This window comes from Ambystoma mexicanum, chromosome 2q, assembly GCF_040938575.1.
Source record: "Ambystoma mexicanum isolate Mex_15411 chromosome 2q, UKY_AmexF1_1, whole genome shotgun sequence".
NCBI classification, from domain to species: domain Eukaryota; kingdom Metazoa; phylum Chordata; class Amphibia; order Caudata; family Ambystomatidae; genus Ambystoma; species Ambystoma mexicanum.
Window position 1 is genome coordinate 1,282,851,189 of NC_090924.1, and position 19,407 is coordinate 1,282,870,595.

General features: G+C 47.4%; 1 protein-coding gene across 2 annotated transcripts in view; it reads right to left on the bottom strand.

Annotated features, from left to right (window-relative positions):
• TOPBP1 (DNA topoisomerase II binding protein 1) overlaps positions 1–19,407 on the bottom strand; it is a 1,370,800-nt gene that overhangs the window by 134,782 nt on the left and 1,216,611 nt on the right. For both annotated transcript variants that reach the window (XM_069648712.1, XM_069648711.1), the window contains exon 25: positions 13,233–13,373. In XM_069648712.1, the coding sequence (XP_069504813.1) occupies positions 13,233–13,373 (141 nt within the window). The remainder of the gene's footprint in view (positions 1–13,232; positions 13,374–19,407) is intronic.

The window sequence follows — 19,407 nt, forward strand, 5'->3', positions numbered from 1 at the left end:
TTGCCGGATATCAACACCCCTTGTAGTGAGGGGGGGTACACCGAACTCCGCTCTATACGAACATGTTGAGTCAGCGGCACTCCCGGCATCCAGAATTTGGCAAAGGACAGCTAAGTATACTTCGACATCGGGGGCACATATTCCTCCTTTCTCTCATGGTTGAGACAATATATCCCATCTTATAGATGGGGCTTTTTGATGCTAAGCCAGCTTAATCAGTTGGGAGTGCACCTCTCGGAAGTAGCTTGCCCCTGGCCACACAGGGATGTTCTGGAACAAGTAGAGGAGTTTTGGGATGACTATCATTTTGGCCACTGCAACTCAACTCATGACCGTGAGCCTACACCATCTGTGCACAATGGTTTTCAGGGATTGTAAAGGTTTCTTATGATTGTCCCCTAATAGAGATTGGGCACCCTGCTAACCCTGAACCCCAAGCATGTAACCGCTGTCTGCTCCCATCCATAACCCTCCATGTTTGCCGGGCGGGTGGTAAATTCATTTAGGGGAAATAGGGAGGACTTAGAGCGATTCAGCCTAAGTCCAGATGCTTCTCAGAATGCAGTTATTTCTTGCGTCAGTGGGGATAGATTAATGCCTGGGTTTTTAATATAGATGATTGCATCATCCGCATAGAGTGAAAATAACTTGCTCGCCCCTCCCATGGACAAACCCCTGTGACCATGAAACCTCTGCAACCTACTTGCCAGTACCTCGATTGTGAAAAGTAATAGCGAAAGTGGCCACCCCTGTCTGGTGCCCCGCCCCAACTTAAATACGGTCGACCGCGTACCTCCAGTCTCTATCTGAGCACCCGGGCCAGCATACAGCAGCTGCACCGTTCTGGGGTAGTACGCCAGAATCCCTATCTGGGTCAGCACCTCAAACAAGTAGTCCCACTCTATGCAATCAAACGCTTTTTCCATATCCAAAAGCGCTGCTAAAGCCTGTATGTTGGGGTCTATCTGGCCCAATATTGCAAATAACCGTCTAAGGTTCAAAGAGGTCGACCTCCCAGGGATGAACCCGGATTGGTACCTATAGATTTGAGAGATGTGCGGGAGTAGACGATCCGCAAGTATTTTTGTGTCTAAGTTCAACAGGGAAATCGGACGGTAGGAGGGGCACCTCAGTGGGTCATTCCCCGATTGAGAATCAATGTTACTACTGCCTCCTGCATTGTTGAGGGGAGCTGACCCACCTCCAATCCTTCCTCCCATACCCCCAGTATGTGTTGTGCTACTTCCAGTCCCCATTCCTTGTAAAATTCAGCAGTTATCCCGTTAGTGCCCGGAGCTTTTGATGAGAGGAGAGCCTGCATCGCACCCAATATTTCTTCGACCGTGATGGTCGTTGCTAAAGGCTCTGCGGCTTCAACACTAAGCCTGGGGAGAGCCACTGCGCCTATGTACTCTAAGTTCAATCTCTGTTAGCGCATCACTCGAGGAGTAGAGGGATTCATAATATTGGCGGAACACATCAGCAATCTCACTCGGTTTTCAACCACCTCCCCCTCTGGTGTACTAACCGCCGTTATCTCCCTATAGCCGAGTTCATGCCGTAACAGAGCAGCAAAGTGCCTGCCCAGCCTTCCCTCCTCCCCATATCTATGGGCCATTGCTGGCTGTGCTACGAATTTGATCTCCCAGTCAGCTAACTCATGGAAGAGGTTCAATCCCTCCCTCAATTTCGTCAGCAGGTTTGGGGAACTCACCATGTCTACCTCGCTTTCCCAGGTTTTTATTTCCAGCTCAGTTTTTCAATTTTCTGCAGATCAGTTTCAACACTCCCATTTCCATGGACATGCATCCCCCCCTCAGCACCACTTTGAACGCCTCCCACAGCGTCCCATTCCTGGTCACCGTGCTCACATTTTCCTGACAATAGTGCTTAATTAAGCTTTGTATCTCGCTCTTGAACACTGTTGGACAATGCCGCTGACTTGAACCTCCAGTGGGGGCGAGGTGGCTCCATGTCCAGACGCACAGACCATAACATCGGGGAGTGATCAGAAAGCGTTCTAGGGAGCAGCACACATACCCCACATGGGGGCCCCACAAAATATAGTCTAGTCTGACTGAAGTATTGTGAACCGTAGAGTGATGAGAGTACTCCTGCACCTCTAGGTGTAGCAGTCTCCATATGTGCCCCAGTTCCAGAGCATCCATAGCATTCAAGACTGCCTCTGCCGCCCTTGTGCGCTTTCTCCCTTTCCCAGTCCTGTCCTTATGGGGGTCTAGCGTCACGTTACGGTCTCCTGCCCACACAATATTAGTATGCAAGAATTTTTGGCAGTGACCCAGCAGTGTATAAAAAAAGTCAGGATCGTCCACTTTTGGCACATATAGGTTAACCAGCATTATCATTGTGCTGCCCACATAGCCCGAGACAATGACGTACCTCCCTCCAGGGTTCACTACGGATTCACTGACCCAGAATCCCAATGACTTATGTACCAGTGTTATTACCCCAACTGAGTCGCTGAGTATGTAGTAAAGTATTTGAAACTTCCCCATTTCCTAGCGACCCCTTCGTTCCCTTTCCTTTGAGATGAGTCTCCTGTAACAGGACTATCCTCGCCCCATGTCGTTCACAATATTGTATCACCTTTCGGGCTTTGCGTGGGTCGTTGAGCCCCCACACATTCCATTAGCTTATATGTCATGGCTAGGGTGAGGACTGAAGAGCAGGGCCAGTACACTCTGCAACCCTAGCCGTACCAAAAAGGTACTTGTGGCTTGCCGTGTATGATGTCAACTTTTAAAAAAGAACTCAACTTTGCCACTGTGGCATTACACCCCCTTCCAATCCCCAACAAACCCCAACTCTGCCACCCCCACCCCACCACGTGAAATCCCAATTCTCAAAATACCACAGGCGATAGCCCGGGGGTGCCAGACACCGGCTCCCAAGTGACAAAGTTCCCTGAACCTCAGAGGGAAGACACTTCAGAAATAAATAAAAATACAAATTGTCATCAAATGCTGCGGCTGGTTCATTACATTTTTAGCGCTGGTATATCCTGACCCATCAGAGCATGGCGCATATTACTTCCACTGGCCCAGCGGTTACTGTTCCCAGCCGCGGCTGCCCTACTATTGTGCCGTCCCTGGTCCTTGAAAAGTCAGTCCCACTCGTTAAGTAGTATGGCGGGTCATTTCGGTAAGGATTTGAGAATTCCTTTGCGGCGTCTGAGTTAGTGAAGAAGTGGACTCTCCCATTGTAATGGACTCTTCGTTTGGAGAGCCCGGTCACGTAGTGCCATTTCTGCCACCAGAAATGACATACAGGCTCTCTGACCCTTCGGGGTGTAGTCTGGGTAGAAGGAGACCTTGGCGTTCTCAAATGTGAGGTCTCCCAGTTCTCGTGCTCTACGCAATATGGCGTCTCGGTCCTGGTAATTCAGAACTCTCGCAATCACTGGGCGTGGGTTTTGTCCCGGTCTCGGGGCAATTTACGATATCTGGTGTGCCCTCTCGACCATGAATTGGGAAGACAACGTTGGGCTCTGAAGCACAGTTTTAATGAAGGTCTCCATGAACACCTGCATGTTTTGTTGCAGGACTGACTCCAGTATACCCACCACCCTGATGTTGTCCCTCCTCGATCTGGCTTGGAGATCCTCGCTATTGTCCCTCATGGCCTGCGTTGTCTCATTGCTTGTGTCCTCAAGCACACTGACCATAGTCTCCACTGCGGATGTCGTGCTGCTCTCTTTGTGGATGCGCTCCTGCATCCTGCCATTTTGTATGTTAAACCGTCCCGTTTTGTGTTGAGGGCGGGGAATCCGGATTGCATTTCTGCCAGCACCAAACTCAGCCCCAATGCGGGGAAGTCCCCGCTACAGCTGCTGGGGGGCCGGGGCATCAGCTGTCACATATACCGCCAGTGAGGCGGCCACCTTGTCTCCGTTCTTCCGCGGTCCCTCCTTTTGAGTGAATGGTAGGGGGGTCTGCCTCTTATTGCCTTTTCGCCATATAGCTTTTACGAGCTGTCGTCTCACTGAGCCCAGCCCCTCGGCCCAGGGTCGTGCACATGTGCCGGTCACACTGTGCATATCTGCTCTTGGCCTGCCTGGGCTCGCCTCCCGCTCTGTGGCCCTTCAATACCACCTGAAGGGGCTAATGGCACCTCCGTTTCAAGTTCACGTATTGGTTTTGCCACGCCCTTCTTTTGGTGCACTCTTCCTATAGTGGTATCCCGGGCTGGCTCTTCCTTCCTGTGCACCAGTCTTCACAGCCTGCCACCTCTGTAGAAGACCAGTCCCATGGGTTACCCAAATCACATTCACTGGGCAATCAGGTGCCTCCTCTACTCCTATCTGGCGCTGAGGCCCCGGCCGTATTATCCCCACATACCTCCACGTGGTGTCCAGATCCCAGCTGCACTCCTGGCTACCTACTTTATTCAGATTTCAGTGCAATGCCTGGGCTGTGTGGTAGGCTGTTGTCTGACCTGTGGGCTGTGCGCAGCGGACCCTCTTCGCGCTGCCTGGGAAAGGAGGGGGGAGTTTGAGGCTACTCAGCCTGGTTTGGTTGCTCATACTGCTGGCCGGCTCCTAAAAGAGGTTCTCTCAGTACGTTTGGAGAGATGTCTATCCTCGCCGCCCTGGGGGGTCCCTGTGTGGTGTGCCCCTGGTTTAGCCCGTTGACAGGCGCTCCCTACGTGAAGGCTTCAACGACCCACGGGCCAGCTTACTGAGGTTTCAGCTCTTAGACCTTAGGGCACAGGGGGGGTGTCACGCTGCTCCTTCGTTATGGTAGCCTGTGTGGGTCTCCTTGTATACCGCAGGTCTGGGAGGCCTCGGGGGACTCACTCATCCAGTCTGCTGAGTGCCACCATCGGGGGGACCGGGCAGGCTGAGCGGGCCGTTGTTTTTGTGCTGCCTCACCACGTCTTGAGGCAGCGATGGTGCCTGCTGTCGGGTCCTCTCCCTCCCACGACCTTCACTCGCAGCAACACTCCCCGCCACCAGTCTCTCTCCCCTCTGCCGGGGTCAGCCGCCGCAGTCGGTTTCACCCCCGGGGGTGGGGGGCTATCTCCTCCTTAGGGTTTCCACGTTCCCGCTGCTCGCCTCTCGTTCCTGGGCGGGTTCACCAGTTTTCAGGTTGTTTTGACTCCGATGCATCCCTTTATCCGAGGTTGTACGGGAGCTCCCATGAAAGCGGCCATCTTGGCAGTGGGCTCTCTAGCGCCCCCGAATTTATAACTACATGATGACTTGCAGTCTTGCACTGTACTACCTGCCACCCTAACGTACTTGCCCATTTTTGATGCAATGATACCTACGCAATATGACAAGTAAGCCTTGCATTGTACCATTCGTCTATTCTGAACTCGCACGCACTCCTGTACTAGCCCCCCAATCCATGAGGTGAGGCTTGACATTATGTGCTCCTACCACCTTCTATTACTCTGTAACCCTCATGATTACTTCAAACCTTCCGAACTTTACTATGCACTTCCTGTAACGAGCGCCTAGATGCCTGAGGGCTTCGTGCGCTGAAATAAATGCAAAATAATAAAATAAACAAGTGGCACAGGCCTTAAAAAGGGGTCTCTCCTTTTATTTTATTTATTTTACCCTCCATCCACACTTATCTGCCACACGTTGATATTGTAGACTTGATGGTTGAATTTGTCAAGAACAGGAAGAAAAAGCTATTTTTAATGGATCACCATTGTGAGAAACCTGAAGGTGTCTCCCTGTCTAGTCGCTGGGGTTCTGTCATCCAGGTGGCCAGGACATGGCCATCGCTATTGGATCCAGTTCGTGGGGGTGGACCAGTGTTAGGCAGAAACCTGTGCAGTTCCCTTAGGGACCACTGCAAAAGGCTTAGGACTACAGGTGTTGGCAGTAAACCCAATTGGTAGCAGTCTGTACCACCCAGATTTACCTGGTAGCTGTGGCTGAGCAGTCAGACCTCTCTCAAGAAGAGTTAGGCAGTATAAAGAGTGTACACATTCGGTACAAATAAATACAGTAGCACAAGCAAACACTGACCAGAGCTTGGGTATAAAGTAAATCATTATTTATTTAAAAACACACTTGTAAAAATACACTAACACTATTTTGGCAAGCAAGTTCAAACACAGTCACTATCGATATACATACATCCCTGAATACTTATTGAACAAGTCTTAGTTAAAACACCACTTATTTGCAGACAGAGGTGAGTGCTTAACCTAAGATGGCACTCCAATAAGTTAGTTAAAAAGGGAGGGAAAAGGCAGAATTAGGAAAGCACACAATACCAACACTTTTAAAAGAACCACAGCAAGTCACGAAAGGCAGAGTCTACTGTAGAGCAAGAAAGTTCATAGGCCAGGCCCACTCTTGGATAGAGCGAGACGGAATGTGTCCCAAGATCACACAGTTGAGTTATACTTTAAAAGTCTTTGCAGATAGTTGGGTCAGTTCAGAAAAAGTTAGTTAACAGGTCCCAGGTCACCCCAGGATAGAGAGTCAAGGATTTACGGGACACCTTGAATAGTCTGTTGCAAGGGAGACCTGGCGGGACACAGTACCTGAAATGGTGAGAAAGCTCCAGCGGGGGCAGTTGTTCCTGGCAGCGGGTGCAAGTTGGTGCTTTGTCTAGGGGAAAAGAAGATCTGGACGTGGAGGAAAGCTGGAGGTCGTTGCACTGCCAGGGAAGAAACCAGGCACAGAGTTTCCCGGTTAAAAGGTACTACCCTTTTATTCGCGGTAGTGGTGAAGCGTGGCTATCCGGCCGCCGGGGTGCTTGGCACGGGCGATTCGACCACGAGACGATCCGGGAAGGCGAAAAGAGGGTGAACTGGTTAATCCCACCAGTTCAAAGGAAGAAGACTCTCCAGGATGAAGATCTTCTCTGTCGTCGGGAAGTGGTGAGGCGGTTCAGCAGGGCTCCACCGGTGGTGTCGTTGTTGAAGGTCGGCTCAGCTTCTCCCTCTTCGGATTCTTTAGGTCCTGTGGCGACTTCTGAATTTCCAGTCCCCAAAGCCCTGATTTTATGCAGAAAACCCCCATTCATCCTAGCTGTCACTCAAACATGCTAAGTGGTGAGCCGGGCGGCTCACCACTTGGCCAAACACACAAGAGTGCGACTTGAGTTGCCGAGGCAACTCAGTCCAGGGTGCCTAAACCCCCCTCCCACACGTCCTGTACACCCAGACAGAGTGGCACCACCTTTGGAGGCTTCTGTGCAGAAGCCCGCCAAAAGTGGAACAAAGGGCTCGACTTGGGTTGGAGTTACAGAGGCGAACACAAACGCCATTTTAAAACCGAGTCCTGGCAAAAAGACCCAACCGGGGAATAAATATTAAATAAATAACCCGGCGGTATCTTTAACATTGCACTAAAAAAGTGGTGCGTTTAAAAGGAATGGGAAAATCCCATAGGAAATATTCTGGTGGAATATTTTACGTGATAACCACTGCCACCAGCCAGAAACTCGACGAGGGGGGACTGCACAGTGCCCCCTCGAAAAACAGACCCAGGGGCAATCTAATTACCCCTACCAGTACTTCCACAATATGATGGTTTGTACTGATTCTGTTCACAATTTAAGACTAGTAAAGTCAATGGTGACTTTACATGCCCTGGGAGACAGTAGTCAGTCCCAAGGTATGGAGTCTATGTTTGGGGGTCACTATGACACCCCTGTGTTACTGCACTGAGGGTGCTGTGTAACACACTTACCAAAAACACATGAAAACCTATGGAGTAAAAGACCCCATAGCCCATAAAACACATTACAAAATCAAAGGATATCTCAAATCATGTCTAGAAGTGGGAGAAAAAGAGTCTCACTCTTAGCAGGAGAAAAAAATAAACCCCCTTCTTATAAACACCTTTTCTCCATCCTACCACGTAGGATTCTCAAACACACTATCCCCCCCTTTTCCAACACAAACACTTTCGCATACCACGAAAGACAACGGACAAACACCAGAGCCGTTAACCTGACATATCTCAACACAAGGGTCATGCAAAATCGGGCAATTGACCAGAATCACACACACCTTATGGCCATTTCACTTCCCCACAGGGATAAAAGGTGGAGCACGAGAGCACAATATGAGCAAGGCAGACAGCACAACGAGATAGCTAACCCAGCACGGCACTTCAAGAGGAGGAGAAAGGCGGCCACAACCGAAAGGGTGACAAGGAGAAACGCAACCTTGCCCTTTCCAACACAGGTGGCGCAAACCACCGTGGAAGGAAACTTAAGACCGCAAACAATAGCCAACGTGTGTTGCAGCAAATGTCAGTGGTATACGCGGCCCTCCTCCACTGATAACCAAGCCGGTAAATGACGCCACTGTGGTACCGTCCTTGACTCCAGAGACCAGAAAAGCCAAGCGGTTCATCACAGCCGGTGAGTCGAGGGGAGAGCCAATAAGAAACCAAACTATGTTGAACTTAAGTAGCAAACGGCTAATTGAAGAAAGTACAAAGAACTATTAATACGAGATGGGAAAGCCAGCTACAGAGGAGTCAGGCACCACGTGGGTGCTCACTCTGGAAACTCTGGGCTATTACCTTATTATTGAAACTACCGTTACCAGAAGGCCTTGGGAAAGGCGCGAGAAAGGGGTCAAAGTGGTCATAGAGATGTCTAAAAAAATCCCCTGTACAGCCGAAAGTCTTTGGGCGGCAGATGATTGTAAAGCTAAGGGAAGTGAATCCTGCATCGTGAGAAAGCATAAGAAATTGTGTGACTGGCAAAAGTTGGCAAGAGTGAACCCGATGAAGGGATGCCGATGGAAAGGGGCGAAGGCTAAAAGTCCTGATGAACAGTGTGTTGACAAAGGTGAACCCGGCAGAGGGATGTCCACAGTGAACTGTTGAAAGACATTAAGATTTGTCAATGTCGCAGATGAGATTGTGTTGAGAAGCCGTAGTGAACACGACAGAGGGAGGCTGATATTTGAGAAGTCTGAGGCCGGAAGAGGGGCACCTAGGGGTGAAAAGTCATCACCCAACGTACATGCGGAAAGGAACTTTTAGTTTATTATTTTGGATACTTCAGGTCCTCGGAGGCAAGAGACTTTTTGTAGAAAAGAGACAACCACCGAAGGCCACGATACCTGAGAGCAGAACTGTTGTCTCGTGCTGGGAAAGTTCGAGCGCGTGCTGTGCCCCGGAATCCCACCTTGTCCCGTGCCCAAAACGTGGGAAGGGAGACCCCCGGCTACCACATCCTGACTTATTATTTGTGTACACTTCTTTCTTTCTTGTGATCATTATCCCACTCTTTTTTTGTATTTAGCATAAGGATTGGTAATACGTTTTCCTTAGTATAGGCCCTTTTATTTGACACGACGCCACTAGGACAGGCTTATTATTTGATGGTTGTAGCTTGCTCACATCTTAGATTTAGGTTTAGATTAGGCGTTTCTCCACCCTTCCTGTAGAGTTTAATAAACACCCTTTTACTGGGATCACTTGTGTCTGTATTTACTGTTTCCACCACAAGTTCCTTACATGTGGTGTCAGGAGTGGGATGTGACTCAATTTAAACAAATTGGGAACCCTAAAATTTCAAAAACTTAGCCAAAGAGCTTCTAACGCTTCCATCAACCATCAAGGAATCGATAGGGTTTGATACCTTTAGCAGTAGGAATCTATTATTCCCCCGGCAAAAAGAGGAATGATTCCTACAGACTTAGTTTTGATACCACCTCCAGGGTGCTACATAAGATTGACCCCAAAATCTGGCCTAGTGTGGAAGTTCAGGATAGATGTTTTAGCAGGCGTTATAGATCCCAACTACCGGGGAGATGTGAAAGTTCTCTTACAGAATCATGGTGAGATCCCCTTTGAGGTACGTCGTGGAGATCAAATTGCCCATGGAATCTTGGAAAGAGCTCCATTTCCTCAGTTTAAAGAAAGTGAACCAGAAGACAGATGTAACTTAGGCTTTGGGGAAGCTGATAAATCTCTTAACATCGAAGAAAGGAAGGGAGAAGAGCCTATCATCTATCCCGACCTAGCCTTCTCCAAGCAAAATGATGAGCTCTCGCTGAAGTTTTTCTACAAGCAATTCCGGAAGGAGAAGGCATGGAGAAGTGAAGTCTCAGGCCCTAATGGGCTTACTAATAACACCTTTAAAGATGAGCGTAACATCTGGCCGAATCTCTTGTATTTGGAATTTTAAGATATTCTATATACGGGGATTACACCTAGCTCCTGGAATACTACCCATGTGGTCCCCATCTTCAAGTGTGGGTGCAGGACTGATCCTAGTAACTATCGACCAATCTCACTTATCGACGCCGACTGTAAAATCTTTTCAGTGTTCTTGTTCTCGCATCTTGAGGACTGGGCCATTCCTGTCCACCCCCTGGATCAATTCCAGACTGGCTTCAGGAAAGGGCATTCAACCAATATTAATGGCCTCGTCCTTAAATGTATCCATGAAGAGGCCTGGTTACAAACTAGGGGGTGTATCTACTTGGCCTCGATAGACCGGACAGCCACATTTTATTGTGTTGACCGTGCCCAATTATGGGCTAAATGAGGGATGCCTGTTGGGCTCATGAGATTGGTTAGTGGGGTATATAGAAACTGTGGTATCCAGGTTTGTCTTAGCCAAAGGGGGATATTACAAGGAGAATACGATCTTAACGGGGAGTGAGACAGGGCTGTGTCCTGGCCCCCTGGTTATTTAATCAGTATTTCTCTGATGTTATGCTATCACTTGCCAAAGAAGGGCTGGTTGCTCCAAGGAGTCGTAAAGTAAAAATGTATTGTTTGCCTATGCAGATGACCTGCTTATTTTTGATCTCACTAAGGTTGGGCTGCAAAGATCACTGAACAACTTTGAGAATTATGCTACGGAGAATGGACTGGTTATCAATCCTATTAAAATGAAGATCCTGTGTTTTAGAAAGGCGAAGGCACAATTTAAAGTATCTATGTGCTGTGTTGGAGGTATGTCCCTCAATTCTTCGGACACAGTCCGATATCTCGGCTTTAATTTTTCTGCCTATACGGGATCTAAGATAGTAAATGAGACCCTTATCCATAAGGCAAATCTACTGGAAGCCCAGATGGTGAAGATCGACCGAAAATTTGGAAGATTCTCCCTCAAACCCGCAATGATGTTCTTTGAAGGAAAAATAGTCCCAAGATTAATCTATGAGCTAGAACTAAAATCTGTTAATATTTTTAAAATTTTGAACAGAATCGAGGGGAAATGATGGAGAATACTTGGGGTCCCTAACGCGGTGCCGTTATCAGCTATCCGCTTTGAATTGGGCATTGTGTCCTTGTGGGCACGCGTGCAATTGGCCTGTCTCTCCTTGTACTCGAACAGGACTCCTATTCGAGACTCGTTATACCAATTGATGGGCAGAAATCTGGATCATTCTCGAGTACTAAGTATCTTTAAGATTAGATCGGAATAGGTCCTAAATGAGATTGGTGTGACCCTGGAGACCTTTATCTCAAATCCTATGAAGGCTAAGCGAGCCTTGTTTGATTTTGATTGGACCCAGACCATTGATGCCTTTCATTCTTACCCGTCCCTGAGTCATCTAGCTTATGAGCATAGACGAAGAGGCTCTTTAACTAAGATCTTGGTCCGATATCCAAATCGCATTTACAGAGGTATCTTATTAAGGGCTCAGTGGAATTTATTACCTACTAAGGAAATCCAATTGCGGAGATCCTTAATTTTGGCAGATTCAGCTGGTTGCAGGTTCTGTACAGAGAAACTGGAGTCCTTAAGACATCTTGTGGTTGAGTGTGCACCATTACAGGGCCTGAGAGTTAAGTACTTGGGACGCCTAGGAGTGAATTTAGCTATGCTTGACGATGATCTTATGTGGTAGCGCAGTCTTGAAATTCATAATACTCGTGAAGGGCTGGCTCTTTCGGGTTTCATTAAATCATTGAATCTCTAGATGTGAAGGTATTTTGAATGTAGGTACTGACATGTATTGTACTTAAATATGTGAAACAAATGCACATTTGATCTCTGCTTTGAAATTTTAATGATTCTACTGTTTCTACTGTTATTGCTATTGCTACTAAGAACTGTATATTGCTTTTATATAATGTGAATACTCTTTTCTCTATTATGTTATGATTTCTTTTTTGTTTTCTTAGATTGTTTTTCTCTCTTTTTTCTTTCTCTTTCATATGAACCTATGTGAACTATGTATATCTTATTTTGTTGTTGATTTAATTATTTGTAAAGGTTTCTAATAAACCAATTACAAATAAAAAAAAAATAGAAGGGAAGTCCCTTTTTTTTCTTAAGACAAGAATTGTTACATAGAAGAGACATTCACAGAAGGTTTAGTAAAAAAATACAATTGTTAATACCTCCAGGAGCCACTAGGACTGCCTTATTATTATTTGATGGTTGTACCTTGATGCCATATTAGATTTAGTTTTAGATTATGCGTTTTTCCAACCTTCCTATACAGTTTAATAAACACCCCTGAACGGTGATCACTTGTGGCTGTCTTTACTGTTGCCACCATGAGTTCCTTACATCACCTCAATTCTATTTGTCAAAAACCAGAGGACTCCCTCAGCTTCCACACGCGGTTAGAATCTGAGGGGAAGAGGAGGGTCTAGTCTAGGACTACTTGAGGTCCCATTTGTGGGCACCAAAAAAAACCATAACAAGAGTGTTAGGATACAAAATGTAGGTTCTTCCTGTCTCTAGAAAAGGGGAATCAAAAGGTAACCAAGGATTCCCAGCCTAACGATGTGGAATATTCACAGCATGTTTATCTAGGAAAGATCCAGTGCAGGAGAAAATAGTCAAACCCAGTACATGGTGTCAGGACTATCGAGACTTGGTGTGCTACTAGCATGCTGTCTTCCTGTTGGACTTTTCTTTGTTGTGCCAATTCACTGTTTGAGAACTTTGTAACCATTACCTTTCAGCGGCTATGGCAATACTTTATTTTCAGCTCTTTTCATATGTTGATTTTGTTTCTCCTACCCTGATTGATTAGAGTACATGCAGAAATGGACCTTGTTCTCTGCTGTACTTTCTGCTGCCTGCAGAGCATTGACTTAAGTTGTCTGTGTTGTTTATGCATGAGACGCTTGTTTCTTCTATTGCTTGCTTTAACCATAGTTCTTGTTTCTTATCCTTCCTCTTCTTTTTCAGTAGTTTGTGCAATGTTTGTCCCATCTCAATTCCAATACAGTTCCTTGGTGAAGGCTCTTTAGCGATAACAAAATAAATAAGTAAACTCGTACACAAAGAGAAATGTATACATACCTCTGTTTCACTGGATTCATGATTTGTTTTCTGAAGCTTCTTCCTCCACCGCATTGCAGAAATTGCCAGCTTCCTCTGCTGCAGATTGATTCCAGGCAAAGCAACAAGTATGGAGGAACTTCCCCATTCATAGTCTTCCTCCTGAAAGACACAAGCATACGGTATCAAATATGAAAACAGTTTTTTTAGAATGAGCACTGCTCTTCCGAAAACACAAAGACATTAATTGCACAAAACTGCTATCAATAGACAAGGAACAATTACAAACAAAACACATTCTTTACAATCCACGCAAACTTGACAAGAACCCTAATTACATTTTGAAAAGTTAATACTTTGAATTTAAAAAAGGAACAGACAAGACCACCAGTGGGCGCGGACAGTAAATGGCGCTTGGATCTCAGTTCCCCAGTCCGCGGGAAGAAAGGCGACTATATTGCGCAAAACCATGTAGCAGTTCTTAAAAGCCTCAACGGCAGGGGGCGCTGTTTTGCAGCCAAACAAGATGGCCGCTTAAACGAGAAGCTCCGTCCCCATGATAAATCCTGCATAAATATAACTGTTACTGTGTACAAGTCAGCACGACCGCAGCAGATACAGCCGGTGAGATAGGTGCCGGCTTCAGAGAAGCACAAGCGCGGCCCGTGCCGGGGAGGGAAGACGGCCCGCTAAGGACACCGAGCTGCAGTGGCGATACAATCCGAACTGCAGAGGGATATCTGCATTTCGATCGGATCGGACTGTGGCAGAGAGAAAGGGAGCTGTATAGAATCCTGCCCGGCTGGTGAAGAGGCTACTGCAACCAAGCTGCTACATGCAGTACCCGGACCCCCATCGAGCTACAGACCCTGCGAGACCCATCCCCTGAATCAATAAAACGCTCCAACATCGCTGCATGGACGGGGCTTGCTGAATACCCACGCAGCACCAGGTGCCTCAGACCACGACTGGACACGGACACCAGAGAGCGCCCGGCTCACAGTAGCTGCCGTACCACTGTAGCAGCGCCAAGGACAGTCACGGCCCGAGCAGTCTACCCGGACCCAAGCATACAGCAAAAGAGGTCGGGAATCCAAGACCTGGGACTGCGACCCGTGCCGTGCCGTGCCATGCCACCCCTCAGAGTTGTGAGAACGCGCTGTGCGAGGAACCAGTGCACCACGGGCAAGAAGTGGGGTAAGTCAGAGCGGCTCCATTACCTGCGAGGCCACAAACAGCATGCAGTTAAAATAAATAACGGCACTGAACCCCCGATGTGCCATATAGAAGACCCCGGCATCCGGTCACAATGGGGGACACAAGCCATGGGTCGAACGGACAAAATAAGCCCATAATCTCAACACCCAAACCCCGAGACCCAGCTATGACAAAGGGCCAGAACCAGTAGCCGCTACAGGGCCAGGACAGACAGAATCGCACTGGCAAGAGGGGCCAACACAAAAGGAAGCTGAATTAAGACGGACTAAAAGAAAACAACGGGATCAACCCTGATAAGGGGTAGGAACGACAACATACAACTGAGTGAGGGAGGGAGCGGAAACACTCGCAACACGTAAATCCTTACTCAGCCCAATAACTGACTACCAGAACCAAACAAAGCATCCGGGGTGAGTAATCCATCACCACGCCGTACCACTAGTTAAGGCACACAAGGGCAGGCGTATAGCACACAGTGATTAAAAAGAAACCCCCTACACCGGCCGTAGGCTTAGGTGCACCCCGTGGGCCCTGCACCAGTCCCACAAAGGATATACTACACACGCAGCATGGTAAGACCTGCACCAATCTGAACAATAAAACCACAAAAGCAAGGACGCAAAACAGCGACACGGAAAGAAGGGAACCCCATTGTGGTGACAGGGTAGGTCAGTGAAACCAACAATATGATGAAAGGCGACAATAAGAAAAAGGGGCCAATGGACTCATTCACGGGCCCCAGGCCCTCCACATCTGATACCCCCCTGCTGTCTAATTCTCAGCAGGCAAGCAAGGCAGAAGACAACTCGCGAGAGGATCACCTGCTTCAACGATGCAAAATGGCTTCCTGGCCTTCAACGTTAAACTAGACATTGTCAGCACAATCGGATCCCTAAAAGCCAAGATCGAGAAAGAAAGGGGACGCATCACAAAAGCCGAGACAGGCATGAATGAAGATATGCTGTCCCACCATGACCGGTCGGAGTCGGGCAGCAGAGTCTTTGGTCAGCCCTTCTTGCTTGGCCTCTTGGAGCACTTGGAAAATTGAGTCTGTCTTTGCCGCCTACCTGCTACCACTTCCTGTTTCCCAACAAAACCATCAGCACACTGCGGAGCGGGCCGCTGAGTCTTTGGCTCTGCGTGTTCGTGAACACACCAGTTTCAAGCACGGAAGGTGCCCCTGCTTCCTAGCACCACCCAACCCTTTAGTGTGTGGCCGGCGCATAGAAGAAGACTTCAGCTACAACCATTGTGCAGCCAACTAACGTTTGCCCAGGAGGGTAAGCCTAACTCGCGTGTTTGCGTAGCTGTGTTTGCTGTGTTGCGAGCGGGAGACTGCTGGGTTAATCCCTTTGATCCCGTTCTGCACTTTTTACCGAACTGTGCGTGATATCTCCAGTCGAGGGATTCTTTGCCTCGGTGCAGTATTAAGATATCGTCCTCTGAAAGATGCATTTTGACTGTAACCTAGTGCCTTCAACCTCGCGAGCGGGAGATGGTTGGGCCAGTCCCTTTGATCCCGTTTTGCTCTCATTACCTATTTGTGTGCGTTATTTGCAATTGAGAGACACTCTGCTTCATGAAAAGACCCTCCGGATTGCAACCCAGTGTCTACAACCCAGCGTGCGGGAGACTATCGGACTAGGCTCTTTGACCCCGCCCACCTCTTGCTGCCTTCTGCGTTCCATACATGTGATTTCACATTTTGGTACAGAAGGACTTTCCTCCTGGGTACGGACCATCATCCTGTGAAAGTCCTCTTTGACTTCATATTCCAGAGCGAGAGACTGCTGTGCTGGGCTGATTTCTACCTGCTTGCTCACACAATATTCTTATCTGAAACCCTAACGGTGCCCTCCAAACCTCAGACTTCCCCGGTGTTACTGGCCCCCGTCCCCCCACGCCTTACCTTTGCTCCCCGTCTTACACGACCCCGAATGGCAGAGGATGCTTGGCCGGCCGCACGACTGTGGAGCTGGCTGCCTGCCGTTCTTCCTCCTCTGGGAGACGCGGGCGGCCCACAGCTGCCACCTGCACATGCGCCGTAGTCGCGGTGGCCGCAGCTCAATCTGGTGGCAGAAAAGGAAATTGCACCCCCTGCTGTATCTAAACAGATAACTGATGTGTTCAACCTGCCCAGTACTAACATCCTCGAGGATTTGTCCAAGAAACCAGGCAAACGACGAACGGATGTTAATAATCCTGTAGTCCCTCCAGTTTCTGACACAACATCTAAACCAACCAAAACTGTAGACCACCTGGATATCCAGTCAGTCAACCTAATTTCGATTCCTCATTCTGCAAAGGTATTTGAACAAGTCCCTCCCAACAATGACTTGTGCCAAGGAACAAACGGAGATAGAGGACTTGATAACCAGCCAAGACAAAAGAAATTAAGTGTTCTACACTTCTAATCAACATATCCTCTGACATGTGGAAGGCTTCTACCCCAAGACCCAATCACCCTTCTTTACCTTTGACATCACAGCCTAACTTGACAGCCAACCTACCACGTGATCCATGCATTCACCCCCCAACATGAAAGAGGAGTTGCCCGAGTCAAAATGCCAATGTCACAAAAGACTCCTCTAGAGACAAGAAGAGTCCATACCCACCACAATGGTAGACCTCCAAAATATACTCCTAGCAGTGACGTCCCAAGCCTTTTCCATATATGAAATTACAGGAAGCCACGGTAGAAGCTCAAAAGGATCAAGCAACACTGCTAGCACTGATTCACTCAAAACAGATGCATCTCAAGACAACACCATTATCGAACAACTCAATATAGAAGCTGAAACAAGTGCCCAATGGTAAGCCCGCTTATTCGAAATTGCGAGGAAAGACCGTGAAGATAAAGCTTCCATGACCACAGCCATACTAACTCTTCTGTCTAGAGAAAAGCCCAGTTCGAATACTAAGGATCCATCGAAGACCGACCCAGGTCAGAACAACACCTCAAACTCACCAATTGAAGTTGGAGCTCCAACAACGACTAATGACAGAGGACCAGAAACAGAACCAGCCCCTGTGCCTACAGTAACAAATCGAATGACACACAAGAGCGCAATGTCCAATACTGATGACACTGAACATTTTCCAATCTTTGATGACGCCAAATTCAACAAGAAAACTAAACAACCAAATCCTCCCCCTAAAACAAAGAAAAAAAAATTCAAACTGTTCGCAAGCCTTTTTAAGGAACCTTACTCGCCGAAACCTAACAAAAAACAGCAAGTGACAAAAAAAAATGAATGTCATTCCCACGGATAAGTTAATTGACATTTCACTTCAGGTTCCCAAACAAATGCAAAGAGATACAACCATAATTCATCTGGATACGCCATGTTCAGCAGTGGAACTACAACAACAAGACATTCTAATGAACCTATCCACTTACACAATCGAAAGTCATGAAATGTCATACAATTCCAGTCCCCCTGACATTGACCAATCACTTATTATAATTGACACATATGAAAAAGGCAACTCCAGACAGTCTGAACACACCATTTTATTCTGTCTGGACATCATCTAGTGATTACTCCACAGTAATTGATGACCAGTCAGCCTTTCTTTCCGATGATACTCATCGGAACACAAATGAAGACCCTGGTAGAATCCCACCAATGATCCAAGACCACGAGTTAAAATTGCCAATGTTTATCGATCCTGTGGAACAGACACAATTAATAAAAGTGATGATTGAGCATATGGGCAGTGGGAAGGACTCACTTATTCTTAACAGAACTAACACCTTACGCCTCTTACAAGCTATTCCAACACTCAAATGGATCAATAAGGGCCACATCAGACTAGCTTCTCCTCTGAATGTAATCTCCTCTCCAAAATTCCCTAAAAAGGTCAAATGGAATGAAGAGTGCAATCAGGCAGTTCTGAGAGCTCCTGACTACTACCAACCCTTCATTGTACAGACAGATGCTTCTAATATAGTTATAGGTGCAGTTCTCAGTCAACTGGATGAGAAAGGTAAGGAGCACCCCATTTGCTTCATCAGTAGGAAACTGAAGGAACCGGAAACAAGGTGGGAAAATATTGAGAGAGAATGTTTTGCCATTGTGTGGTCTTTGAAGAAGTTTAGACCATACTTGTATGGATCTACTTTCATTATTCAAACAGACCACCAACCCTTGAGATGGTTGATGCAAATGAAAGGGGAAAACCCAAAACTGCTAAGATGGTCAATCTGCCTCCAAGGGTTTGATTTTACCATTGACCACAAGTCAGGATGTCACCACCAAAATGCTGATGGTCTCTCTAGGATGTTTATAACCGATTAGAGGTAAGAGACTCATCCAGGAGTGGATTAGATCCTCCTGTCCCTTAGTCTGGGGGGGCGAGTGTTGGGGAGAAATCTTGTTTTATGGCTAATTTCCCTTACCTATAGAGTCCCCCAGCAGCTTTGCTGGATTTGAAGGGGTTGTTTCTTTTTCCTGTTGAGAGTGAGACTCTTTTTCCCACTTTTAGGCATATTTGCTATGTGTGTTCTAGGCTATTTTTTGTGTTTAATGTCTATGGGGTTTAACTCACTCTCATAGGAACCATCTTTATACACATGTGTTACACAGCACCCTCTGTGCAGTGACACAGGGGTGTCATAGCGACCCCCAAACAGACCCCATGCCCTGGGACTGAACTACTGTCTCTGAAGTCCCCATTGACTTTACTAGTCCATTTTTATTAACTAAAACAGTACAACACATCTTACTATGGAGGTAGTGGGAAGGGTTAATAGTTTTTTCCTGGTGTTCATTTTCGAGAGGGTACCGTACAGTCCCTCTCTCAAAAGTTTCTGGCTGGTGGCAGTGGTTCCTACCAAAAATATTCAACCGCCAATATTTCCCTATGGGATTTTCCCATTGTTCGAGGCTACCACATTTTCTGACAGCCTCTAACATACCGCCAGTTTATTCTTTTGTTCGTCCTCTTGGCGGGCTTCTACCAAGAAACCCTCCTT